Below are 20,698 nucleotides of genomic sequence, written 5' to 3' on the forward strand. Positions count from 1 at the left end.
TACACCCAAGTGAGAGCACAAGTGCGAGAGCATCTGTTTTCTCCAAGAAAGCCGACGCCGGTCCTTGTGTCAGCCCCTGTGAGGGGTCAGCGCAGAAGAAAGCAAAGTGTCAAAAAATTTGCTTTTGATTTGTGCGGCCAGCGCCGTAACACTCCCTGGGCCAGAACGAAACATGAGCTCATCTCCTTCCATTCATTCACTATCTGAAGTCTGAGGTGCGAGATCATAGGAAAAACCCACTCAGGCCTCTCGGAGGAGGCCCCGGGGCCTCACAACGCCATGTTTTACGTGCTTGTTCTTGTGTACCTCCACAGTAGTCGGGGAGTGTTGATAGTTCCCGACATCAGCCAGGGGTGCTACCGCATTCACTCCGTGTTTGTATGACTCACAGTTGCCTCGCTGCAGCTTCACACCGCTTCTACTGTGACTTGTTGCAATGCAAGGGCTGTTGCCATAAGCTGTATAAGTAGCAACAAATATCTACCAGAACATGCTTAAAAAAAAAAAACTGATCTCAGGGATGATTTGTCAGCCTCAAATAGGAAGTCAGGCTGCTTTTTCATCTACTTCCTCCAACCACTTTTGTTGCAGTTATTGATTTTTATTTGGATTCTCGTCTAGAAGACTCAGGAGGCCTTAATGGCAGATGTTCTTCCATACGTTCATCGAGGGCGGCGACACACACACACGCCCTCAGAGCCTATGGGTCCCATACAAGTGCCCTGATGACAAGTTCACACACCAGTTTTGATGAGCTGATGACTGGGGAGGCGCTCTTTAAAACAAAAGATGAGGATTTTTCCTGTCGCACGCCCACCGCCCTTCACGGACGTGCAGTTCATTGGCGACAAGTGGGTTTAATTTCGGGAAGCTTTCGGTCTGAGAGTTCAAGGTGCTGTCATCGTCCAGCCATCATGCTTGGCACCCTCAGTCTCTGATCAGTCAGAATTAATGTCACTCTCAGTCCCATTAGGATAATTTTGCTTCATTGGATCAATATTTTTCAAAGGTGCATGATACTTCACAATCAAAACACACACACATGCACACACAAATAAAATAGAAACAACATTACACAAGAAAAGCAAAGCAGCTCATTATCATTACCAACAGTTTAGAATATATTTTTTTGTTTTGTTTTTATTTAACATATGAAAATAAGTGCATCATTGTACAAGGAAAGTACAGTAGGCTCTATCTATCTATCTGTGTGTGTGTGTGTGTGTGTGTGTGTGTGTGTGTGTGTGTGTGTGTGTGTGTGTGTGTGTGGTTTAAACCAAAAATTGAGCACCAATCTCCGATATGAATATAAAACATATAAAGAACAGCCGCTCTTATCATGTTAAAAATACAGCAGGTTATAAATTATATTTAAAAAAAATATTAAGCAGAAGAAAACACAATTATGAAATGCAACAATTAGTCTCATTTTCACAAAGAGGAATAAAAAAGGACTAGTTCACCCCAAAAATGAAAATTCAGCGATTTTGTGGTGGACTACTCCTTTAAAGTGCATTTTCACTTTAACTGTTATGCTGGAAACTACGCCTCTTATTCGCTTCCTCCTTTGCCCGTTCAGACACGACGAGCAGACCCACGATACCATGATGGACAGGGTTAGCTTTTGCGCCTCAGCGGATCGGTAATCGACTTTTTTCTCCTGGCTGTAGATTTTTGGCTGCTGTGTTTGTTGTGCAGCTATCAAAACCATCAAATCATGCCCGGTGTCAGCACAGCCGCAAATATAATAATGTCGTTACCGTGAACAATAAACGTCAACAGTGTTGTTTTTTTTAACGTGTTTACAGGATAATAACGCGTGTATCGGTGTGGGGAGAGTTTAATCTGGGCGCCGGGGAGTGTTTGTGCACTGATCCGAGGCCTTGTCGCAAACCCCAACCGCTCACAAAGTCTCGAGTAACCGTCGGGGATTTCATGTTTAACTCGTCGGGTTTTACCTAGAATTTGTTGTTTTTTTGCCGTCGGAAGATGGACACCGACAAATTTAACTATGTCTACAGTTGTGACTTGGACATTAACGTCCAACTCAAGATGTAAGTTTTCAATGAATTGTTGTGTTTTTGTGCTGCTCGGTCGGTTGAACTAATCTTGTGACTTGACAGGATGCTCGCGAGCTGCGGCGGGGCACCTCCACTTTCATCCTTACCAGCTGTTTGCTTTCTTTTATTTTTAAGTTTTAACCGTCTGTAGACGCTTCTTTAGTTGTTTTCTGTTTTTTTTTTTTTCTTCCGTGTTCAACATGACTCAGCCTCATAACATGCCCGGTGAGGACTTTAATTTGAGAGCACAGCCGTCCCGTTGTTGACATCATGTGTGCAGCTCATGAGTCTACTTACCGGCTGTTATTGTATCGCCTGGCTGACAGGCTGTTAACCATCCTTGTGGCCTGTTTGTCATCTGAGTCACAGCAAATGTCTGCAACCCTCATAAAGTCTAAATTAAAAATAGTAGGCCTGATAATGCTTATAATAATAAGCTTTGTTTGTGTTTATACAGCACTTGTGCTGCATAAGGAATAGAAGAACACCAGTAAAGCTAAATATTAGAGTGACTGATCTGTTAATTGGCCAATATTATCAGAGGATATTGCTTCATGGCAGTATTTCGATATTTGCATATACACTACTCACAAAAAGTTAGGGATATTCGGCTTTCGGGTGAAATTTCAGGATGAACCTAAAATGCATTATAACCTTTACAGGTGAACTTAATGTGACCTTCTGTAAACTTTTGAATGCACATGTCCAACTGTTCAATGTTTCAGTACTTTTTGCACAAGTTGCTGTTCTCTAACAAGGAGTTTAACAGCAAAATTCACATCAGGTGTTTGATGCTCCAGCTCATCGAGGTCGTATCATTAGGGAACGGCTGCTGGAGACTGGGGTACCTCAAATGGAGTGGCCTACACTTTCTCAGACCTGCATCCCATAGAAAACCTATGGGATCAGCTGAGTCGCCGTGTAGAGGCTCGGAGCTCTGCACCCCAGAACCTCAATGTCCTGAGGGCCACCCTTCAAGAAGAGTGGGATGCCATGCCTCAGCAGACAATAAGTCGACTTGTGAACAGCACGAGACGTCATTGTCAAGCTGTAATTGATGCTCAAGGGCACATGACAAGTTATTGACACTGACATTTTTTGTTGTGGTATATCCACCACTGTTGTTGGCTTTTGTTTCAAGAAATTGTTTGAGATGAGGAAATCACCAGTGCATGCTTCTACTTAAATGCCCTACTTTCATGATATAATATCACTGTAGCGTGAACATTTTACATTTTACATAAATTTCACCCAAAAGCCAAATATCCCTAACTTTTTGTGAGTAGTGTATATTGGCCGATATCAAGAAAAGACAGTATTATTGCCACAGTGCATGCAGACGACAAAACTAGATACTCAGTGGTCACTTTATTAGGTCCACCTGTACAAGCTAATACAACCACTACAGCAGATCTGCCATAAAGTTTCCTTTTCTGCTGCCTATAATGCTCAGGTTTTCTTTTTGTCACAGTAATAGAGGTGTTCATTCACTTCTATGTTTGGAAGTAGAAACACTTCTCAATATAATGTAGTCCAGTGCAAGACATCTGCAAACTACAACCTCAGTAATAAACATATAATTAAATTTACACATTCTCCACACTGTCAACAAAAACTGAACATTATAAACTTTGTTAAAAGGTGGCCTTTATGGCAGAAGAGTTGCATTGAATTGCATTAGATTGTACAGGTGGACCTGATAAAGTGGCCACTGACTAGACAGCTACAATAGACAATCCATTCACAGTACAAAACAAAAGTAACACCATAAAAATCCATTTGAGGCATGAGGATTGAGACCACACCTGGAAGTGTCCATGAAAGAATCTGACCATTTAGATCTTTTTGGCTGACTGGCAAAGCAAAAAATGGGGTGACGTGGTTTCTTTTGTTTAGCATTGGTTTGGATCAGAGCCGCTGTGCTCTGTGCAACCTCAAGGATAGAGACTGACTTTTGACCAAGAGGGCGTCACAGAAGACTAAGCCAATTGAAACACAACATGTACAATAGAATTGGATGTTCGTTTCTCCAGATCCACGGAGTATAAAATGGTTGTTGTATGATGAATCACGTTAAAGGAATACCCCAGTGTTTCGGGGAAAAATATCCTTTCTCTGACTTACCCAGACTGAGATAAGATGTTATAGATGATACCATTTTCACCTCTGGATGTCCAGTGGTTCGGTTCCTACAGATACCTTTGTGTTAGCTTAGCATAAAGACTTGCTCTGTCAAAATTTGAAGAAAAAAAAAAAAAAAAACTTACAGCAGCTGTCTTATTTACACAGTGTATCATGTGGATTTGAAGCACATGTCTTGGAATTTAAAAAACAAAAAAGTTGTTTTAGGAGAAGGTAATTTGTGCAGGATCTTCCTATACCTTCAGTGGTGTGTGGATCACTGTGATAGACAGAAGGATAAATGTGTTCAGTGGTTAAACTTTCACCATCTAACTTTCCCTAAAAAATACACATGATACACTGCGTAAATAAGACAGCTTTGGAGTTGCTGTAAGGTTTCTTTTTTCACTTTGATGGAGCCAGGCTAATGACTTCTATAGACTTCAAGTCTTTATGCTAAGCTAAAACAAAATGCTATCCATCGGAGCCAAACCACTGGAGGCACAGAGGGAAAAATGCTATTGAACATCTTGTCTTGGTCTTGGTAAGTCTGAAAAAGGGTATTTTGCCCAAAACATTGGAATATTCCTTTAAGTACACCTGCAGTGAAGTTTAAGAAATTGTTAACAGCTCCACATCTTCTTTGATAAAGCACTCCTCACTTCCTCCTGTCTGCTCCCCCCTTCAGAGGCAGTCTGGAGGGTAAACGAGAGCAGAAGAGCTACAAGGCGCTGCTTCAGGACCCCATGCTGCGTTTCTCTGGGCTCTACCAGGAGAACTGCTCCGACCTCTACGTTACCTGTCAGGTGTTTGCTGAGGGAAAGCCCCTCGCCCTGCCTGTTCGCACCTCCTACAAGGCATTCAGCACACGCTGGAAGTGAGTCCCAAACTACCGCTTTCTGTGTGTTGTTGCTACATTATAATAAGGGTTAGATGGATATATCTTTTGTTAAATACTGAATATCAGCCAATTAGATGGCCTTTCTTGCTGACCATTGCTATAGAAAAACAGTCTTTAACAGTCTTTATTTATTTATTTTATTTTGAGTTTTCATGTAAAGGTCAAAAGTATTTCCCAATCATTGAAAAAAAGCCTGCTGGGTCACCATTGTGTCGTAAAAATCCGCCAAACCTAAAGGGATTTCATCACTTTGGGTTTCAGTGGAGAGTTTCATTTTTTGGTGAAGGTCTTAATCCTGTTCCAGAGACTTGTGGCAGCCTGGGGGAGATCATATGTTTAGTCATGTGTGTCTGTCTGTCCACGGCTAATCATGCAAACTACTGGGTCTGTCAGCCTAATACTTTTGGTGTACAGTTATGAGTGTATGATAAAGAAGCTCTTGTGGTTGTAGTGTTGCGAAACTTTTGAAACATATTTGGTATACTTCCGCTCTCTCTCTTCATTCACTGTTTAGCTTGCTTGACCACCACTGTGCTGTCTCTCTCTCTCTCTCTCTCTTTCTCTCACTCTGTATACCACTGAGTCAATCCCGTTCCACTAGTAAAGGTTTCTTCACAATAAAAGCCGTAGATATATACACTGGGTAATGTAATTTCAGTCATAGGTGGCGCTGATGAAAGAACCACATCTGTTTCTGTTTTATCAAGGAGTGCAAACTAAATTCTTTCAGTCAAAACACAGAAATAACAGAGGAGATTTAATCAAACACTCCGTAGCCAACAGATGCATTTAAATCGACATAAAAAATAAAAAGTGTAATGTGGTTGACGTGGTCTGCTCTGATGTATAAATCATATGATTGATTCTGACGGCATCTGTTGTCCACAGCTGCTTTATTTGGTATGAAAAGCTTCTCCTTCGGGTTCTTTAATCCCTGCAGTCATGGGACTCTGCGTGTTGTCTCCCCTTCATTCCACTACTCCTATATACAGTATACACACTGGACACATACTCTGCCCTGCAGTTCCTGTTAGCTATCCCCATTCCACCACACACATCTTGCAGAGATCTGTACTCTGTTGAGTGCACTTTTTGGCTGATGCTGTTTCCCCAAAACATCCTTTGTATTTTCATGCATGTTGTCACTACCAGCAATTCTGTTTCCTCAACCCTCAACCCTCCTCTTCTCAGCTTGTCCTCTTTTTCTCCTCTTTAGACATGATCAGGGAAAAGACTCCTCCATAAAAACTGATCCTTTTGTTGTGACTAAAAAGTGGCAAACGTTTTGGTTGCAAAGACCCTCAATAATATTGTCTCACCCTCCTCCCTCTCTATCTCCTACCTTCCCTTTACCACTCCTCCTCTTCTGTGTAGCTGGAATGAGTGGCTGCGGCTGCCAGTCAAGTACCCAGACCTTCCCCAGAGCGCCCAGGTGGCCCTCACAGTGTGGGACGTCTACGGGCCGGGCAGAGCCGTCCCTGTGGGGGGAACCACTGTCACCCTCTTTGGCAAATATGGGTGAGTCTGGTCTAATAGTCAAGCTTGCAGTTTGTTCCTGATAGAGTAACATAGAATAGTGCATTTTTTCTACCAGGTTAAAAAATCTTGGGCCTTTGTTCTCATCTCAGTGGCGGTCAACAAGATACACACCCTGTGTGTTTAGAATTTTAAAAAAGTTCAAAATTATAATGTTTGAAATTTTATAGGAGACACCAATGTGCAAAAGTAATATTAGCCTATCTGTAATATAATGCTATCAGATAGGCCAGTTTTTTTTTTTTTAAAGATTATTTTTGGACATTTCTGCTTTATTTTACTGTCAGAGTGGATAGAGAGACAGGAAAGACAGAGCAGAGAGAGAGCACGACATGCAGCAAAAGGTCTGGGTTGGATTCAAACCCAGGCTGCTGCAGCTTAGCCTTGGTATTACGTGGTACGTGCTGTGCCTGGTGAGCCACCTGGGCTAGGGTTAGGGTTAGGTTAACAAGAACCCAAAATGATGTCATTGTGAGTGAAAACCTCGTCAAAGTTCATCTCCATCCTCTGCCCCTCCAGCATGTTCCGGCAAGGGATGCATGACCTGAAGGTGTGGCCGGGGGTGGAGGGGGACGGAGGGGAGCCCACCACAACACCGGGACGCACCAGCAGCAGCCTGGCAGAGGACCAGATGGGCAGGCTCGCCAAGGTGTGTGTGCCGTGTGTGTGTGTGTGTCAGAGGGAGTGTGTCTGTTGGGGATAGAAAGTCTGAGTTTTGAGTAAGTGTGTGACAGGGAGCGAGTGAGAGAGAAGTTAGAGGAAAGAGAGAAGAATGGAGGATAAGCAAGTATGATGTAGAGCGATAATGTGTGATTGTGTGGTAGAGACACACATACATGCAGAGAGAGTGTGTACGTGAGAGAGAGAGAGAGCGAGAGAGACAGACAGACAGAGGGAGAGGAATCCTCCTGTACAAAGCCCTGTCTAAACCATCGTCTGTTCCAGGGCCCTGACCTGGAGGTACTCAGTGATGTGAGTACAAGAGGAGGAGTGGGCGATGGGAATGCAGAATGTCTGTGTGCGTGTGTGTGTGTGTGTGTGTGTGTGTGTGCGCGCGTATGTGTGTGCGTGTGTGTGTGTGCGTATGTATTGTGTGTATGTGAACCAGACCTTGGTCAAATAGTATTTGGAAATAACTCTTGGTGTTTTGTATGACACACCAGATGGGTGGGGGCCACCACATCAGGACAGTTCAGATTTTGTCATGTAAGTTTTCAGTCACAGAAGTGTAAGTTAACTTTTAAATACTTTCCATGTGAAACCTCCTGCACCAATTCCATTGGGGTACGTGTAAGAGCCCATCTATCTGGCATGTAAACAGGATTAAACAAACCACTGATGGCATTTGCAAATACATTTGACACTGGTCTGATGTGAACACTCCACCTCTCTGTCCAGGTGTATGTCTGTGCTCTTGAAAGCATCACACACATTGGATTTTAAGTTTCCTGCTGTTGCTGTGACTGTATTTCATACAGAGTGTGAATGCATGGACTGTATGTCTGTGAGGACACAAGGATATAATGTCAGTAGATGAAGATATAGTATTAGCCAACTAGTTGCAGCTCCTTGGAATATTCAGGGAAGTGTCAGGGAGTGCGTTTCATTTTAACATTGCTTGATGTGCCCTTAGGACTAGATCTTGTTGTTAATGATTGCATTCCTAAAATAGACTGCATTCCTAAAATAGACTGACTGATAACTTCATTTTGATTAATTGCAAGTACAGTCAATGTCCCGGCTGCTTGTGGTTCATATAGTTTGTTAAAGAGCGGAATACTAATTCTAACCTGCTCTGTTGTGAGCCTCTTTGTCAAGGCCAGGTCTGTGCTTACATGCCTGACACCCACATTGACATGAGTGGTTTGGCTGCAGAGTGTGTGACTGGTGTCGCTGAATTGGCTTCCAGCGCTCAAGTTGTGCATGATCGGTCAAGCAGTTTGCACATCAGCTGCCTTGTTGTTACCAAACTTGCTGCAACAGCGCCGCAAAATGTGACTTTTTTAATGTCATTGAGCCTTTTTTATACGTTTTGTTCTGTATATCCTTCCCTCCACTTTTCTTGCCTCTCTGTCTCTTTCCCCTCCTGTCTTCCTCTCCGTCCTCTCCATCCAGCTGACGAAGGCCCATCGGCAGGGCCACATGGTGAAGGTAGACTGGCTGGACCGTCTGACCTTCAGAGAGATTGAGATGATCAACGAGGTGAGCTCCTTCAGCTGGAGTCTGTTTGCAGCACCTCTAAATCTATAATCTATAATCTCTGATCTTCCTTGGCCCCATAACTGCTTTCAAAATGCTGAAAAAATGACCAGGCTGAAATATGGATTGTTATTGTTATTATCAGACAAGTCAGGTATCATTGTCTGGTTTAATGATGAGTAATGATGAGTTTAGTGATCATTTTATAAAGGACCTGAAACAAGAGTACACAGTAAGTGTGACAGTGTGACACAGTGTGTATTGAGTTGAGGCAGTTATTAAACACATCAGCTTTATACAAGTGATTATAAACATGGAAAATGGAGATTTGTTTTGGCTAGACTAGTTTGCAGATCTGCCCAGCATGCAATTACATATTGAGTAGGAATTTTTCAAGGACAATGAGAGATTTTTTGGGCCATTTTACTGAATAAATGAATGTCATCTGCATATTTGAGCATTTTTAAAGTCTTCATTATGATGAAGTTTTCATGTGATGTCAATAAAAACCTCTTCCACTGATTCATGTGTTTCCACAGAGCGAGAAGCGTAGCTCCAACTTCATGTACCTCATGGTGGAGTTTCCCCGTGTCAAAACAAACGAGAAAGAGTACAGTATTGTCTATTATGAAAAGGTATTTCCACATTCATGAGCATGTAAACTAGCTCTGTGTTCACATGAAATATGCACCTTGTTTCATGAATGACAGTGGATATGGTGACATCTGATTTAATGTGTTGTTTCAAACCGCTCCCTGTCCAGGACGGAGATGATGCGTCACCCGTTCTCACCAGCTGTGACATCGTCAAAGTCCCTGACCCACAGATGTGCATGGTGAGGACACACACACACACACACACATATACACACACTTTTATACTGTGGAAAAGATGTGATGGCTTTGATATCACTGGTAATACGCAAAAGAGTTAATTTAACAATATGTGAATTCCTTATTTGTCTATTAAATGTACACATTTACTGGTAAATGTGTAACTGCACCCATGGTTTTGCACATTCACTTTCAATATACCAGTTTGCAGTACTAAGATTGTTTTTGTGGTCTCACTACAGGAGAATCTAGTGGAGAGCAAGCATCACAAATTGGCCCGTAGCCTCCGCAGCGGGCCGTCAGACCACGACCTGAAGCCCAACGCCGCCACACGCGACCAGCTCAATGTCAGTAACTTGTGTTCCAGGTTTCTGTTCAGAGTCCACGTCACTGAATTAAACAGTGAGACATGACAGGCTGTGATTTGCAGTGATTTCAGGCCAGCTGCAAGGAGTTCAGCACAGCTCAACTTTTTTAATTAATGAAACTTAAATCGACAGTAGTTATATAATCATATTGCAGTTTATCATATTACACATGAATCAAATTAATTCTCATGCCACCCTCTATACCTCTCTCTTTACAGCTGAATGTTAAACTGATTTTGTCATACCGGTTTGTCAGTGTTTGAGTAAATGTAGGCACTAAAATTGATTGGTGTGTGTGTGTGTGTGTGTGTGTGTGTGTGTGTGTGTGTGTGTGTGTGTGTGTGTGTGTGTGTGTGTGTGTGTGTGTGTGTGTGTGTGTGTGTGTGTGTGTGTGTGTGTGTGTGTGTGTTTGTACACATACAGATCATTGTGAGTTATCCTCCAACCAAGCTGCTGACGTCTGAAGAACAGGACCTGGTGTGGAAGTTCAGATACTACCTCACCACACAGGAGAAGGTTGGCATGCTGGTGTCATCATGTTAATCACTCGAGTTACCAGTTTTCTCTCGAGACCTCACAGATTCTCCCCCTGTACATGTTGTGTGTTTCCCCTCGTCTGTCTCCAGGCGCTGACCAAGTTCCTGAAGTGTGTGAACTGGGCTCTGCCCCAGGAGGCCAAGCAGGCCCTGGAGCTGCTGGGGAAGTGGAGGCCCATGGATGTGGAGGACTCTCTGGAGCTGCTGTCCTCACAGTTCACCAACCCCACGGTCAGACGCTATGCTGTGGCCCGCCTGCAGCAGGCAGATGATGAGGTAGGTGCAGGACAGTCAAGTGGTAAGGTTGAGCCTGCAATCATTGTATCTCAACCTTTTTGGGGAAACAAGGCCAGAACGTTTGTTTTTTTTTTGTGATTTGTAACAATAAACTCTTCTTCTTCCATCACCATAATTCTTTATCTCACTCTCTCCTGTGCAGGACCTGCTGATGTACCTTCTGCAGCTGGTCCAGGCCCTGAAGTACGAGAACTTCAGCGACATCCAGGGAGGACTGGAGCCAGGCAGCAAGAGAGACAGCCAGGGCCTTGGAGAGAGCTCCGCGCTGGGGGACCTGGACAGGTCAGAACTTGGACGGGAAATAACAAGCAGCTATTCTGACAACCACAGTTCTTTCTCTGTTCTAAAAATAATTTTGGCTGGTACACTTTGGCCACTGTGTCCAGTGGATGAAAAATGTTATTTTCCCTCACTAATAGTCCAAAACTTCTATCTTAAGAAACTGTGACAACACTCGGACTGGAATGTTTGTTGTGCCTCAAGTAATTTTTACTTCTCGGATCACAATTTTTCTATAAGCAGCGTTTGCCAAAATCCTCACAGGCTGGAAGTGAATTAGCTTATTTAACAGCTTTTTTAAGGGGCATTGTAACCTTGTGGGGTTTGATTTTACTGGCTTAACTCGCTGTAGATCTACAGCTCTGGCCAGGACGTTGGGCTGCTGGGTTGATGGAGAGAGCACTGCATCTCTGTACATTTAATCTAAAATAAGACTGAGCCATGCTGACTTCTGTCTTGTGAGCTCACCATTCTTGTCAATTTGAGTCGAATTCCACGTATCCTTTGAGCTGCCATGTTGCTCAAATGCTTCCTGTTTGTTTCTTACTTCTCTGTTGTTTGTGTTTGTGTAGTTCCCAGATTCTGGCTGGCCCATCAGTGCCCTCCTCTGCGCCACAAAAAGGCAAGGAAGGAGCCGACAGCGAGAATCTGGAGGTAAGATAGATAGATAGTCGATGCAAAAAAACAAAACAAAACAAAACACCGACCTCAAGAACTGAATTCACCTCCGTTTCACAACCACAGGGGAAATGTTAGCAGACAAGGCTTGCAATATTAACCACCATAAAACCGCTCAACAAAACCCAACATACCATACAGATGAATATCAGTTGATAAGATCAGACAGCAAGTCAATAGTGCTGGTAGTCTCACATCTGTTTTTATTCCTGAATAAGACACAGGCAAGTGCTAAGCATTAGAAACACACTGAAACCCTAAATTCTTTGACAATTGGTCAGTCAGATATGAATATCTATTTTTATTAGCCTGTTATGATGTCAACTGTGTCAAATTTTACATATGCAGTTGTCTTTGTTGTAACAGAGTTAACACAGCCAGACGCTGGATGCCTGTGTGTCTACATGTGAAATGTGTGTAACGTTGTGTTTACGTTGTCTTTTTATAGCAGGACCTGTGCACCTTCCTCATCTCCCGTGCTTGCAAGAATTCTACACTTGCCAACTACTTGTACTGGTGAGCGCAAACAGCAGCGGAAACACTACTAGAATGTCCTAGTCAAGCGGAAGTACGGTCACACAGCTGGTACTTTATCGAAGTAGAAATAAAAGAAATCATGTAAAAAGAACCCTGTTTAAAATGGACCGCAAAACTTAGCGAGCAGAGCTGGAAAGGTTGGAATTACAAAATAAATTATTCAAACTAAGGCCAGATTTCTCCTCTCTCATTTTATGACAAACCATTCACCGGGAATGGTTCCACAGTTTGTCAGTTTGTTGTTGTCCACTTTCTGATGCTTAGGGACAGCTGACAAAACGTGTGCTCTGTAATAGATGTGATTTAAATCTTAGTGCAGTACAGTAAAATTACTCATTTAAAAATACTCAAAAATTACAGTTACATGAGTGAATGTAATTAATTAGTTCCACCACTGAATACAGCACACAAGTGTTCAGCTCTGATTGAAAGTGTTTGTGTGTGTGTGTTCCTCAGGTATGTGATCGTGGAGTGTGAGGACCAGGACACCCAGCAGAGAGATCCTAAGACCCACGAGATGTACCTCAACGTCATGAGGAGGTTCAGCCAGGCTCTGCTCAAGGTACATATTTTTTTTCTTTTTCTCTCCTTTTTTGCCCCTTTCCCTCTCTCACATACACACCCACTTTTTCCTCCAGGGTGATAAGAGTGTGAGGGTGATGCGGTCGCTGCTGGCGGCCCAGCAGACCTTTGTGGACAGACTGGTGCAGCTGATGAAGGCTGTACAGAGAGAGAGCGGCAATCGCAAGAAGAAGGTAAAAGCACCTGTACACACAAAAAACTTCCCTCCTGCCAAGATCTGGTAAACTAAAAAAATTGCCAAGAGCAATCTTTTCTAGCCAAAATAATGTTTGTTTTTCACAGTTTAGTCACTGTGCCCTTGTCGGTTTATTTAACCTAAGTTAGAATGGAAGAATATCCAAAAATCCAGATGTGAGGAGCTGATACAGATATGCAGCTGCCCTCCAGAGTATTTACTTGGAGGATTAATTACTTGCCAAATGTTATTTTTGAAGTTTATTTTAATAAATTTGCAAAAATTTCTAAAACATGTTTTTGCTTTGTCATGAGATATTTTGTGCAAATAGTTAAAAAAGTGTTTTTCGTTCCATTTTGTATAAAGTGTGCAGCGTAACAAAATGCAGAGAATATCCTCCTCGGAAATTCAATGATTCAATGGCATTCCATTGATAGTGTTGGTTGGTTTTAGCCGTAGCATCCCATACACAAACACACCCACATGATCCTGCAGAGCTGTGCTAACAGTAGCATCCGTCCCTGTGTGTCAGACGGAGCGCCTGCAGGCTCTGCTGGCCGACAACGAGAAGGTGAACCTGTCGGAGATTGAACCAATTCCTCTGCCACTGGAGCCTCAAGTCAGAATTAAAGGCATCGTCCCCGAGACAGCCACGCTGTTCAAGGTACTGCACTCATCCAAAATCACTTTCTCATCACTACCACTACCACCACTTCCTTAGATGTCGGGGCAAACAGGTATTCAAGGCTCCGGGACATGGTGTCACCTTCAGAGGTGTAGTTGGGACCTAGATGTCTGTATATTCTTCTGTTGGCATTTTTTTAATGTTGTTGTTTTTTTGACTGCAGCCTTTTTTCTACCTGCCTCATCAGTAATGAATGTTTCCCTGTGTGTGTGTGTGTGTGTGTGTGTGTGTGTGTGTGTGTGTGTGTGTGTGTGTGTGTGTGTGTGTGTGTGTGTGTGTGTCTGTGACAGAGTGCTCTGATGCCAGCCAAGCTAATCTTCAAGGCCGAGGACGGAGCCATGTACACAGTCATCTTCAAACATGGAGACGACCTGAGACAGGACCAGCTCATCCTCCAGATCATCTCACTCATGGACAAAGTATGAAAATACTGACTGATTTAACTTATGTTGGGAGTTGGGTAGGAAATTATCAGAAGCTAACAGCTAAGTAACGATAAATGTTCAGTGTGTTCTATTCTGAAATTTGTTTCAGCTTGGAAAATACTTTTAAATGTGGGAAATGTTTAACAAATGTTTGAACCATAGTTCCTTCTGTATTGCCATACAAACAATACTAAAAACTTGGATGTTAATTTTTTTTTTTCCTTTGGGTGTATAGCTGTTGAGAAAAGAGAACCTGGACCTGAAGTTGACACCTTACAAAGTGCTGGCCACCAGCACAAAACACGGTGAGAACCTGTTACAGCTCTTTTCCATGTTTGATAGAAGATACATAGATGAATATTGTTTGCTTTTAGTTATATTGCCTGATCCTAAAATAGCCTAAAATAGTAGGACAAATACTTTACAGGATGAGTATGTAAATATTTTTGTTAATATCAAGAATCTTTTTTAAAGGGTGCACATGTAGTTACTGACTGAAAAATGAATATAAATCCGTTCATAGTAAGTAATGGATAGTCTCAAAAAACTGCCAAACAATTGTTATGATGTGGTTAAGAAACTGGTCTCTTTTTTTTTTTTTAGGTTTTATGCAGTTTGTTCAGTCTGTTCCTGTTGCTGAAGTCCTGGCTACTGAGGGCAACATCCAGGTAAGCAGTGTTGCAATGTTATTTTATGTAATACTCCTTATGGTTGTTGTAGTTTCTTTATCCAGTACAGCATACTTTATATTCAGACCAATGCAGTATGATTGTTACCATTCTTGCTATAATAAAAGGATAAAAATAAATTTGCTCTATTTTTCCCCAAACTGCAAAAATATTCCACCTCTGTTTATCACTAGCATTGAGCATTGTGAAAGATTATCCAAGCAAAAACAGTTTTGTGCTTCAACTTGCTTTGGGATTAACATAGACACAAATCCAAAATAACCAACGCTCCCTGCAGACTGTAACAGAAAACTCCACTGTGTTGAATGAGTTTCCCACTGCAGTGGGAAACTCATTTATCACTGAATCGCCGCAGACATTTTGGCATACTGAGGACACTGCTCATCTTTAGACTCCTGTTTTCCCCTTGCACTGGGAAACTGACAAACAACAAACCATCTCCTTTACCTGCCTTGACAGAGCTTCTTCAGAAAGCACGCTCCCAGTGAAAAAGGACCGTATGGGATCAGCTCTGAGGTGATGGACACCTACGTTAAGAGCTGTGGTGAGTCCCCATGCTTAGTCTGTCCCGCATTACCTCAGATGACCCATGTTGTGGCCATTTTGATGGAGACTGTCTAAAACACCTTACTCTAATAATTGACCCCACTGATCTAATGATAGCTGTCTCTCTGCATTTTTCCCCAGCTGGTTACTGTGTCATCACATACATCCTGGGTGTAGGAGACAGACACTTGGACAACCTACTGCTTACCAAGACTGGTGAGGCAGCCTGATGGGACGACTTCTCCCACATGCTTAAGACACAAGGATGCAGACTCAATATAAGAAGGACTGAGATTCAACCCCACTGTCTTTTGTTGACAAGAAAATCAAGAAAAAGTTTTAGGAATTTTTTAGCTCTGAAGAGGTCCTATTAATCATATAAACCTACCCAAAGAGCTCAAAATTGACGTTAAAGTACCTCAGTGTACTTTTGGGTATATTTCGGTGACTGCTGGAGCACTTTTGGGTGATTAGTAGGTCCTTTTCAGAAGTATAAGACTGTATGTTAAGGTCCGTAACATGAATGTTTATGAGAGTGCCAGTACGTAGCTTGTGTCCTCCAGTCATCTTTGACCTTTCTCTCCTCCTCATCCAGGGAAGCTGTTCCACGTTGACTTCGGCTACATCCTGGGCCGCGACCCAAAGCCCCTGCCGCCGCCCATGAAGCTGAGCAAGGAGATGGTGGAGGGGATGGGAGGCATGCAGAGCGAGCAGTATCAGGAGTTCAGGAAGCAGTGCTACACCGCTTTCCTGCACCTCAGGAGGTAGGAGACCACACACGATGACAGTATACATACAAGCACACGCTCGCTATAATGACTCTGAGTGTCATCTTGTCTCAACCTGAGTGTTTACAATTATAGCAGCAGGCCTTCTTCCAAACAAGTCTTGTATTGAATTTGAATTAAGGTTAGCATTTGCACCAGAGGAGTGATTTTATTAGTCATCTCCAGTAGAGAAATCACTGTTTAGAAACATCATCTGCTTTTATGACCAAATTATCCCTCCTGTGTTGTTTAAATGTGATGATTATGATTTTATTGACCACTGTATGCAAGTTAGTATTTCAGCTATAAAACAGTGGTTAAATATCTCCTCTTACGCTCTCTCCTCAGATACTCCAACCTGATCCTGAATCTGTTCTCTCTCATGGTGGATGCCAATATTCCTGACATCGCCCTGGAGCCTGACAAGACTGTTAAGAAGGTAACGTTTCCCTTACCGCTGAATAGCCACAGGGTGGGCACTTTGTCCACTGAAGCTGTTACTGCACCTTAACAAATTTTGTGTTGCTTTCAATATCATGTTAGTATTACACGGTTTAAGTGCTGCTTCATTTGCATTTCAACCCCAACAGGACAGACTTCTCAGGGAAACTGGCATTGTCATCATTTCAAAGTTTCCTTCCATCAAGGCTAAACAGCTTTTCAAGTCCAGACAGAATTCCAATTGTATTTGCAAATAATTTACAAATAAAAAAACATCAAAAGGCATAATCCACAGCCCTCAGAGTTTTTTGGGGGACTATTTCCTGCTGAAGAACATCAGCAAACTGTATCTGTCCAAGTTAGTTTGGACCCTGGAGTGAATGCCAGCTGGAAACAGTTCCCAACAAAACCCCACCCCAAAGTTTGATAACATCATACGATTTCTGGGAATTGACGATGAAGTCTGTCAAACTAAAAATGACCTCTTGCTATTTTGGACCTGCCAATGTGCAAATTTGTGCATTGCAGCTTTAATGACAAATTTGTATTTACCTCATCGTCTTGTCCCCATCACTCCAGGTGCAGGACAAGTTCCGGTTGGATCTGTCAGACGAGGAGGCCGTCCACTACATGCAGAGTCTGATTGATGAGAGTGTGGGTGCTCTGTTTGCTGCTGTGGTTGAGCAGATACACAAGTTTGCACAGGTGAGTGTCTTCCAACACACGGCATGCTGTAGGAGATCTGTCCTGTTGATTTCTTTTGAAACTACAACTTTAAACATTCAAATTCAATTCAAAAGTTCCCATGCCAGAGTTTGTTTCCCTTGTTTTAAGATTTATTAGCACTGTTAGGTCTGTACTAAATTTGCACTATCAGTCTAATATCCATGTACAAATTTGTTGTTCAAACAGCTCTGCTAGATACTTATTTAATCACTACAGCTGCAGTATCGTATATAAAAGAGAAACTCACTTTTATCCTTAGTTCTTTTTATGTTTTTGTTTTTTCTCTAGCACTTTTCTCTTACATGATCGTTCTGTGGTCTCAGGACCGTCGTCACGGTACGGTGACTGACCGCTGCACTCTTAACTGTTGGCTGCTTGTAATGTTGATGTACAAAATGAAACCTACTCTACCCATTTTACTCATTGCAAATCAGATACAAGGATCAATTGAATTCCTAAAGTGTCAGTGTTAATGCAAATGGAATGGCTTGGCAGCAGTTTTGAGTGTATTGGTTTGAAAGGTGTGAGCCATAACAGCAAGTTGCACCAGCATGTTGCTGCCAGCGTGTTCCTTAGAGGCTTATGTCTCCATAATGCTAAATCTAGGGATGCACCGATACCAGTACTGAGTAAAAAACTAAGTATCTACTGATGCAGTCTACACTGTTCAGTACAGATTTGGACCAGTAGTTTGGGGTCATTGGACAAAAAAATTGCTATAAAATCCCTTTTTCCCAGCATTTGAGAAAGACATACTTGTATGTTCCAAATATTGAAAAAATAGTTTTCTTTTGTTTGGTACATAGTAAATTACAAGGTACTCAGGGATTTGGTTTTGGATATTAGGCTTGTGCATAATCTGCAATATGATACTCCATTGTAGTATTTTGGCAGCAGCAGTATTGGCAACAATAGAGACACTAGTATCGGTGTATCCCTGCTTAAATCTGAGTAACTAATGTTGCATCTCTGTCTCACCGTAGTACTGGCGCAGATGAGCAGAGACTGCTGCTGAGATCAGGAGAACTGGAATGACGGACACACAGGACCGCAACGGTAGAAACACACGGCCGTACGGCTCTGTACCTACTGATGCCACGTGTGAGAGAGAATGAAAGAAACCCCCATGACACTGTTAAACAGGCCAAGAATGCACTGCCAACCTTTACTGCAAGATGGCTAAACAAGGACTCGGATGCCTTCGTTTGCTCGTGTATATATCGTGTATATTAATAATTAAATGAATGAAAATGTATGGCCAAATAAAAGAATGTTGATACAACTACTGGCTACTTTGTTTTTGCTCCACTGCGTTCCTGAAACAATCTGTTTTTCAACACATTTGCCCAAAAACGTTCTGCCATGCCGTGGCTTATGGCGCTCAAGATGTTTATTAATTTAGCGTTGCTGCCCATCTGTGTTCAGTCATATGGTCGATGCTGGGGGTAGAAACAAGTTGAACCCCAATTGAGTTGGTGAGTCATCAAACGAGTGACTCAGCAGTTCCTGCCAGCCAGAGAAAGGCACAGAGTTTGACCTAATTCCTGTGATATAAGCATAAGATATACATTTCCCGAAAGATACCAATCTTTCGGGAAATGTATATATCTTGCTCTAGATGTTTCCTTATCACAGCCACTAATTAGAGCTGAAAAGTTTTATTTAGGCAATAGAGTGTGGGGGACTGACTGCCTGTTACATACATCAAAATTATAATCTTGGGATAGCAATGCATTTTTAAGGTGTTAAGATTTCTGAGATATCATAGGCATGTTTCTGAATACACAAGAGCCTTAAAGTAGTGATTAAATTCACACTAGATTGCTTCCAATTGTCTTATGGGTGTCTTACAGGTGTCATTTTAAGGCATTAAATCCCGTCAATGTGAGAATAAAGGACCAATTTGCCAAAAATGCTAGTAACATCTTTTGGACAGTAGCTGGCCGTATTGATGGGCTTTTCCCAAACATTTATTGAAATCTGTAGCGCAACAATGGTAAGCATATATTTTTCATAAAAGCCTCACTGCATTATAAACAATACAAGTTAATTATGTGAAGGTGTAAATTTTGTCTCCAGTCTCAAATCAGCACAAGAACTGCTAAGCTGTGGTTTGAGAACCATACTCCACATTCAAGATTTTAAATCTAGCAGTCTCTAGCAATGGGATGTGAGGGTTTCAGTTAATTAGATGGTTGATTATTGCTTTTTAAGCTCATTAGTCACATTCTGCATATTCCATCATTCCCCTCATCAGCATGAGAGGCTGCATTCAAATGGGAGAACAAATGCAGAATTCATTCTTACTTAAAACTCAGGCGTTCAAAAAATTTTAAATAAAAAAGCAAGCTTAATACGGTCACCTCAAGAAGCAGTGAGTTCTAGCACATTGCAATACTCTCCTCATGACAGTACATGCCAACACAGACACACGACCAGAGGACAAGCAAAAACCAATCCATCCCAGCGGAGATTTTCAGCAAATTTACTGCAAACACAGCAGAACCGATAACAAACACCAGATTTCAGTGGAATGCCATACCCCTGCAGAGCAGCTTTTTGACTGCTGAATAGTCAGGTGCTCATGCAAACTGCTGATGACTCATAAGTCATACAAACCAGCGCTTTAGTGTAATAAATTAATTCCTCCACATAGTGGGCATTATGCTTATAACAAAAGCCTTGTATGAGGATCTTTGGATAACCCCTGAAATCCCTGTGGGCTTTGGCTGTCCAGCATTGTTTGTTGCCCTTCTACCTCTCCAAACCCCCAAGGCTTCCTAATGTTGCGGAAAAAATGCACCACCAGCAAAACAGAGGGCCGATGCAAGATGTTCCTGTGTTTTCATGCAGGAGGCAGAAATGAGGTGTCAGCCATGGGCAAGAGGCAGCGAACCTCTGACAGGGCAACTGTGAGTCAGAAATATGCAAAAAGCAGGAGGAAGGTGCTGCTGGCTGGACACACTCTACAGCCGAGAGTTTAGTTCTTCAACCTTGTGAAGCTTCCCATTTTTCATGGTTTGCAGTCGCCTGTTGAGTAGCTGGGCTGTACCACCAAGGGAGAGAGGGGAAGAGTTGCAAGCAGATTTAGAGAGCTTTGTGTAAATCAATGAACATCTGCATTCAAAGAAAAAAAATAATTCCTTTTGGACCAAAGCAATAAACAGTTTCTCCTCCATTGGAAGTCCTCACTCACCAGTCGATCCACTGACCCTCGACAGTGACTCATATCACATTTCTACTGAATTTTTGACATTGAGGCCAGTGCAATGTGCTCTAGTGTTTGTATTCAGGAGCCACTTTGTCTATGAGTTGCT

At 42.3% G+C, this 20,698-nt stretch overlaps 1 protein-coding gene across 1 annotated transcript; it reads left to right on the forward strand.

Annotated features, from left to right (window-relative positions):
• The first annotated feature begins 1,621 nt into the window (after positions 1–1,621).
• On the forward strand, positions 1,622–18,663 carry pik3c3 (phosphatidylinositol 3-kinase, catalytic subunit type 3). Its single transcript, XM_030075626.1, has 25 exons — positions 1,622–2,054; positions 4,870–5,058; positions 6,457–6,600; positions 7,138–7,267; positions 8,734–8,820; positions 9,357–9,452; positions 9,581–9,652; positions 9,893–9,997; positions 10,442–10,534; positions 10,645–10,830; positions 10,994–11,133; positions 11,703–11,784; positions 12,257–12,324; positions 12,802–12,907; positions 12,984–13,100; positions 13,635–13,766; positions 14,078–14,206; positions 14,448–14,517; positions 14,816–14,880; positions 15,361–15,445; positions 15,589–15,663; positions 16,043–16,211; positions 16,563–16,653; positions 17,235–17,360; positions 18,365–18,663. Exons 1-25 carry the CDS (start codon positions 1,990–1,992, stop codon positions 18,377–18,379), a joined length of 2,637 nt encoding a protein of 878 aa, XP_029931486.1. The 5' UTR covers positions 1,622–1,989; the 3' UTR covers positions 18,380–18,663.
• The last annotated feature ends 2,035 nt before the right edge of the window (positions 18,664–20,698 follow it).

The sequence above is a fragment of the Myripristis murdjan genome, chromosome 18 (assembly GCF_902150065.1).
Source record: "Myripristis murdjan chromosome 18, fMyrMur1.1, whole genome shotgun sequence".
Classification (NCBI taxonomy): Eukaryota; Metazoa; Chordata; class Actinopteri; order Holocentriformes; family Holocentridae; genus Myripristis; species Myripristis murdjan.

Excerpts from the sequence above, each read along its gene's own strand:
- pik3c3 (XM_030075626.1), top strand. The coding sequence starts at position 1,990 with ATGGACACCGACAAATTTAACTATGTCTACAGTTGTGACTTGGACATT. Across the intron at positions 9,653-9,892 it reads CTGACCCACAGATGTGCATG|GAGAATCTAGTGGAGAGCAA; the intron begins GTGAGGACACAC and ends GTCTCACTACAG. Across the intron at positions 15,446-15,588 it reads CACCTACGTTAAGAGCTGTG|CTGGTTACTGTGTCATCACA; the intron begins GTGAGTCCCCAT and ends ATTTTTCCCCAG.